Genomic DNA, 6,973 nt, shown 5'->3' with positions numbered 1-6,973 from the left:
TATTGCTGGTTAACTTTGCTACGATTCTCCGGCTTTGAGAAATGATGTATTTGATCAAAGAAAATGACAATATTTGAACTCTAACCTGCACATATCCCATGGAGTCATTTTGTTACACATATACTTCATTGTGTTTTTTTTTGCTGTAGTATTGCGTTGATTTGTAAATCTGTTTAAAATATTTCTACATAATTATGGCATTAGGTAAGGTAAGCTTTATTTATTTTACAACAATTGCGAAACAAGGTATATCAACTTATATTAATCACGCTTGTTGGCGCGGATGCAAGCACGTGAGGGGTCTTACTGTGGGAGGAAACCGGAGTACCCGGGGAAAACCCAAGAGATCGGGCAGGTGATCCCGTACCTTTTTACGTCCGATCGGGGTATCGAACCCCGGCCGTCTAGGTGAAAGGGGAAAATGTTTCCACTGTGACACCCGACCACCCATTAGGTATTAGGTAGCTATCATCATATGCAGTGGCTAGCTATCAACAAATAAATAAATTGGTTTTAATTGTTTCCCTGTTATATATGCTGTGTTATAGCAAATACGTGACATGTACATCTTCAATATTGATATTTCATTACCTCTGTGAGTTCCTTCTATACACTCTATATACATGAAAATGTTAAAATCTCCAGTAAATTAAATTAAATTGGAGATTGAATAAATTGATGTACGGCTGATATAATCAATGGACCGGTGATGTGAATGTAAGTGTTAAGAACATATTAGATAAGCTTAGTTGAACGAATTGTTAGCTGAACCGACTTAGGCGTAACAATAGCGGCATAAGCGATTGATTAACAACACAAATATCGTTTTAAGAAGTACTTTTAATGAAAAGCAATTTAATTCGTCACTGGGGTTGTTGACGGTACTAGGTTTTGTAGAGCGATCTGGGCAGCATGAGCTGCGGTTTCTGCGAAGTGTTCCCCAAGCAGAGCCAGCTGTTGAGCAAACTCATTCAGGTAATCGGTGTCACTGTTGATGACAATACAACACATATTTATCAGCTTAGTTCTTAATCTATTCATATGATGTTAAATATATGATTTATTTTCATGTATAATTTCAAGCTCAAATTCAAATGGTCCTATCTAAACACTCTTTACATATCGTCCGTGCATATAAGGACATAATAACAGTAGGATTAAGAAGGTATTGGGGCACTGCTCGTTATGTCGTGCAGAAATTAACCAATCATCTTTCAGATTATCTACATCAACTGCAAATGTTACTTTTCTATTATAAGAGTATCTTAATAAGTATTTCACTATACGCAATATAGTACAGTGAAGCATAAAATTTACGAAATTATCATAGTGTTTGAATTGATCGAGTTACCTCCTCTTTGGAGATGCTGATGGTACTACATTATGCAGGGCCGTTGCAGCGACATGTGCCGCGGTTTCCACGAAGTGTTCACCAAGCAGAGCCAGCTGTTGTGCGAATTGGTTAAGAAAGTCGGTGTCACTGTCGTGAGAAAAAAATATTATGTATAAATGAAAACGTTTATTCTTCACTGTTGATGAAACGAAGCAAGGGTAAACAGACACACAAAATGGATCTAAAGTATTGCTGTGAGGTTTCCTGGTCTACATCCTTCTGTGCAATCACGGCTATGGGCATTCATTAACACCTGAAATTGATAGCATTCCAGATGCGTCCAGATTGACAAACAGAATAAATTTTCGGGAGTATTTACGAGGTAAGCTGAGGAAAATAGGTAAACACTGTTGAAAACAATGTTGACTATTTAACTATTACCGATGCCTACGATGAGACAATCAATAATCAAACCATCGACTTTATATCTCTTTATCACACGCTCAAGGCAGATACATGTTCGTTTACCTTCTCTTCGGGGGTGTTGATGGTACTACATTATGCAGGGCCGTTTCAGCCACATGAGCCGCAGGTTTCCACGAAGTGTTCACCAAGAAGAGCCAGCTGTTGTGCGAATTGGTTAAGGAAGTCGGTGTCACTGTCGTGAGACAAAATAAGAGTCAATAGCCGAACATAAAAAAACCAAGTGATAGTGTTAAGTCCGACACACAGTCTCGCACCCTCCCTCCCTCCCTCATACACCCACCCATACACATTCACACACAATCACACACAAGCAAACACAAACACGTTCATGAATATCTACAAATAAGCAAAAAAAAATAAAACAAACCACATCTATATAATATAAAAAAATGGCAATAGCTTGTGATCCATAATTAAATAAAGTGACTAAAACAATTCAAGTTTGACAAGAGCTTCAAGAGGTGTTTCAAAGGTAGCATCAAATGTTTACTTGAACCCCAATCAAAACCAATTTAGCACCTTACGCTTTGGTCATTTAGCCTTGTCCTTTCGACAATGCACAGAGCCCTGTCCTTTGATGAATGTTAAAAATCAACATTTTATATGCAAGTGACTTTGTCTGCAACCAGTTCCAAATTAAAAGCGCACTGTGATTAGACTAAAAGTTGCCGTCCAGGAGTCTGACGTCATACTTTTAGTTATGTTGCTACTTTACGGCATTATACATTTTTTTTCAGACGAGATTGAAAGCAATAGATACATCAAAAATGATATCTTATCTCAACATCAGGTCTTGTCAACCTGCCTATTTAGTAAAAATGTTTAAAAGAAAAAAAAATTAAACTAACAGTTTAATAACTAGACTCAAACTGAACCATAAAATGAAGAAATATGCCCGACACAGATCGAGTTACCTCCTCTTCGGGGATGCTGATGGTACTGCATTATGCAGGGCCGTTACAGCCACATGTGCCGCGGTTTCCACGAAGTGTTCACCAAGCAGAGCCAGCTGTTGTGCGAATTGGTTAAGAAAGTCGGTGTCACTGTCGTGAGAAAAATATTATGTATAAATAAAAACGTTTATTCTTTACAAATATCTCTTTTTATCAAAACAGTGTTATTCACATAAGAGAATAATCTATTTGATTATTAGTTACATTTTCTGTTAAAAATGCCAAGCTTGTGTTTTCAGCAGTTGGCGTTTTATTATCAAATTTTAAGTAGTATTCCAAAACATGCAAAGACTTTTTTATGACGACATAAACTGATCGAGTTACCTCCTCTTTGGGGATGTTGTTGGTACTACATTATGAAGAGCTGTTTCAGCGACGTGAGCCGCGGTTTCCACAAAGTGTTCACCAAGTAGAGCCAACTGTTGTGCGAATTGGTTAAGAAAGTCGGTGTCACTAGATAAAAAACGTATTCCACTTACTAAACGTAGTAGTAAATGTGTAAATTATCTGATACATGTACAATAATTATTTTCAATACACATTTTAAGTCATTATACCTAAAGGGAGTTAGGAAACTTGTTACAGGAAAAAAATTTATTGTTTTTGCTAACAAAACGGGAATGAACTATATCAATAGCGCAATCAGTCATGTTTAGAATAAATATCCGACCTTTATGGTCGAAATGTCTTGTGTAACATACATTCTTCAGATGACTGACGTGTCTATGTGGAAAAACTAATATTTCAAATAGTTGATGAATGGGATGTCAACCACTCAATGAAAGTGATAAGAATGCCGATATGTAATTGATATTATTAACGGATACTATAAGAAATATAGATCAACACTGGTGTATGTTTAATTAGGAATGGTATCGTCATTATAAACAGATATGATCAAATTGCCGTGTACCTTCTCTTTGGAGATGGTGACGGTACTAGGTTTTGAAGAGCGATCTGTGCAGCATGTGCAGCGGTTTCCGCGAAGTGTTCACCAAGCAGAGCCAGCTGTTGAGCGAACTCATTCAGGTAATCAGTGTCACTGTTAAGGAAACAGGGAAGCATTCAGACGATTGTCAACAGTTTTAATGATTTAAAGTAGTACTGTATACTTTGAAATCATCCATTCATGTAAACGGCGAATTATTATAGTACTAAGCCGACAGCCCGAGTAGATTCACTAATGGAATAAGACCGGTTTACAGGATAGATATCTGATTAGATTTAACTACTATGGATAAAGAAGGATTTTTTTCGGGACTATATTATTTGACCGGATTGGACAGAGTCCGGTTTCGACAGAGTCCACTTGTTATGTTGGAAATGATTCTTCTACTGTTCGGACGGATGAAGGGAAGGAATTCTGATCAAACGGTCTTCAGAATAAATGGGTGGGGGAAGGTTACATTTGTATGAAAGGCTTGGTAAAATGGATATAATTTGGCTATTTCTGATTTGATTTAGAATGTCATACCTATTGAATTAACGATGATAAACATAAACAATTGTAGTTATATCATTTTAAACAATGTAGTTAACGGCCATAAAGTACCTAGGTACTCATAATTATTAACCAATTAAACGCTGACGTAAGGATTACATTTGTAGTTTATTTAGTATACGTGTTTGATAATTAAATAGATTTTACTATTTGAAAACAGAAATTCAGAAAAAAAACTGCCATAAGATACACTTACCTTCTTTTGTTATCTGAAATATATGATATAATGAAATTATACATAACGTAGGATTTTGACATCTGCATGGTGATTGGTTTGTGCCATCAATTCATTTCGTATATGTGAACTTGTTAATTCTTACCATAATTTAAAAAAACAGAAATATCAAATATTTAAGCTGTTAGGATATGCTTCCTGTGCTGCGGTGCAATAGTTCACTAAATACGAAGCATTATGATGGATTGCTAACCTCTGACACAACAAAGTGCTACTAAATGTATTGGAGTTGATTTACCTGGAACCACTGCTGCTGCTGTTAACCCGACAACCCAGAGTAACACACACAACTTCATTTTCCTAGAATGGCATAAAAGTGGAAAAAAACAAAACACTGCATTTATCACGTATTATCTTATAGAGAAATTTTCTATACCATTTATCATATTTTTTTGTTCATCTGAAAATATGATATACATATTGATGTTTCATCGAACACAACTGCTCTAGATATTTCGGAATGTTTTATATCAATAAATACTACCAATACTTTTTTAAGTTAAATAATAACAAACACCACACTTCATCCGGGAAGAAATAACTTTACCTCACAACTGCTTGTGCTTAGTTACCAGAACGACAAGAGAGCTGCAGAAGGTTTATTGACATATACCTACCAACCCTAGGAAATATACAGAAAATGTTCCACTACGTTACCGATATCATAGGGATATTTCTTATTAAAACAAACGACCTATAACATTAATAACTACAGCTGTATATCTAAAGAAATGTTCTAATGGACGAACATGACAATTTGATGTAGATTGTTTCTTTTCGAAATTTGAAACATTGTCTTTAATGATGTGATGATTACTGTGTAAAATGGGCTCTTAATGGAAAAAAAACCATTTCAGGTATCTATTTTAATACATTAGTAATGCATACGAAATAGGCTCATGATTGCCATGTGCATTATACGGAGGTGTATAAACCAGATAATGAAATGGACTTCTACAGAAAGAGAACAAGTTTGTAATTCAAGTTATGGTTAAGTAACGCTAACTTGTCCAACCGAAAACGTAAGGGTAAATTCCATTTTTTCACTTCGTTACAATGTAATGACGGCATCTATTTTACTTTGACGTGATAAGGAGTGATAATGCCTTTATCACGTGTAAACAATTTCTATTCACCTATCGCCCAAGCGTATATACAATTATCACAAAACCTGGCAATTCCATGTAAAATATTAACGGTATTTGTCCAACAAGATGACATATTTCAGAACATCACACTAGACTATCATTTCCTATCACGGCCATATGTTTTTAGACATAACCTACCTGCAGGTTCGTAACGACCAGGCGAAAATGGCGCCTTCGTTCTAAACTCCTAATCTTTGACCTCATTCTGAGGAAACACATGTCTTTGTAGAGCTCTGATAAGAGGAACAAGTTGTTGAGCATTATCGTATTCTTAATCACACATAAACTTATTACAAAACACAACAAAAAACCCAAAATTATCATTATGTGGATGACGATATACGTTTGGAAAAAACATTAGACTTAGCAGTATTTCATACCATTCACAAGGAGCGTGAGCTTGTTCTGATCTGTAAAATTGTAAAAAGGGGCTACGATAGCTCAGTCGGTTAGAACGCCGGACACTTAGTCTCAGGTGATGGTCCGAGGTGCATGGTTCGAAGTTATCTGCCCGTGTTAGTTTGTGTTTTTCGGAAAGCTGTGGAAACAGACCGTCATTGCAATCGCGATGTATCTCACGTATGTTGTTTCGTAAGGTAGCGACCAGCAATAAAAAGGAGGTACTCGCCTAAAAATACCCCTGTCTGTACATGGATTCGATAAACACATGAGCTCAAACAGACTATAGAATTATTAGCGCCAAACGTTAGCATTTTAGAAAGCAGATGCGTAGCTTCAAAAGGGATCGTAATTTTCTTCGTCGCCTAATTTGAATTAGGACAATTTCATATATCGTTATCTTCTCGGTTTTCTACAGTGTTTTTAAGGAGACAACTTTGAGTCAAGCGATGAGGAAGTGGGCGTTACCTCCGTTAGATTATTTATTGGGTAGTTATATTTCCTGATCTATAAAAGCTATCCGAGGTTTCATACCCATAGTTGCGTCACTTGCGTGTCCTTGACTATGTCTCATGTTCCCAGCAGGACAAGTTTTTAATTCTCTTTTTTTTGTCACAATGAAGTGGACTTTTCTTACACTAGTTAATCCACATACTGTTACGTATACTGTAAATTCCTTAGATTCCGTGAATACTTTATTTCTCACGCGAAATATAAATAATTTACAGTAACAGAAATTCTCATAATATACACTTTATGACACAAGCATTTTCATTGCTACAAATACAGTATCAAGTCTAATACATTGTCGTCTAAAATAAAAGAAAGAAACCAGAGACAGAGTTTTATTCTATTAGGATCTGAATTCACCCCATCAGGTCATATATAGTAATACCTATAATTGTCTGGGGGAATACC

At 36.0% G+C, this 6,973-nt stretch overlaps 1 protein-coding gene across 2 annotated transcripts; it reads right to left on the bottom strand.

Annotated features, from left to right (window-relative positions):
- Window positions 1-822: 822 nt before the first annotated feature.
- LOC117343011 lies at window positions 823-5,856 on the bottom strand. Of its 2 annotated transcripts, XM_033905334.1 has the most exons (8): window positions 5,795-5,856; window positions 4,747-4,808; window positions 4,470-4,482; window positions 3,686-3,814; window positions 3,097-3,225; window positions 2,734-2,862; window positions 1,352-1,480; window positions 823-988 (listed from the first exon to the last, which is right to left on the bottom strand). In XM_033905334.1, exons 2-8 carry the CDS (start codon window positions 4,802-4,804, stop codon window positions 856-858), a joined length of 720 nt encoding a protein of 239 aa, XP_033761225.1. In that variant the 5' UTR covers window positions 4,805-4,808; window positions 5,795-5,856; the 3' UTR covers window positions 823-855. The 2 variants fall into 2 exon arrangements, with proteins under 2 accessions (XP_033761225.1, XP_033761227.1); XM_033905336.1 differs by lacking the exon at window positions 1,352-1,480.
- Between the last annotated feature and the right edge of the window lie 1,117 nt (window positions 5,857-6,973).

This window comes from Pecten maximus, chromosome 14 (assembly GCF_902652985.1).
Source record: "Pecten maximus chromosome 14, xPecMax1.1, whole genome shotgun sequence".
NCBI lineage: Eukaryota > Metazoa > Mollusca > Bivalvia > Pectinida > Pectinidae > Pecten > Pecten maximus.
The sequence above is the reverse complement of the archived record's forward strand: the minus strand, read 5'-3'. Positions and strand labels throughout refer to the sequence as shown.

Excerpts from the sequence above, each read along its gene's own strand:
- LOC117343011 (XM_033905334.1), bottom strand. The coding sequence starts at position 4,804 with ATGAAGTTGTGTGTGTTACTCTGGGTTGTCGGGTTAACAGCAGCAGCA. Across the intron at positions 3,226-3,685 it reads TCACCATCTCCAAAGAGAAG|TGACACCGACTTTCTTAACC; the intron begins GTACACGGCAAT and ends TTTTTTATCTAG. Across the intron at positions 989-1,351 it reads TCAGCATCTCCAAAGAGGAG|TGACACCGATTACCTGAATG; the intron begins GTAACTCGATCA and ends TGTCATCAACAG.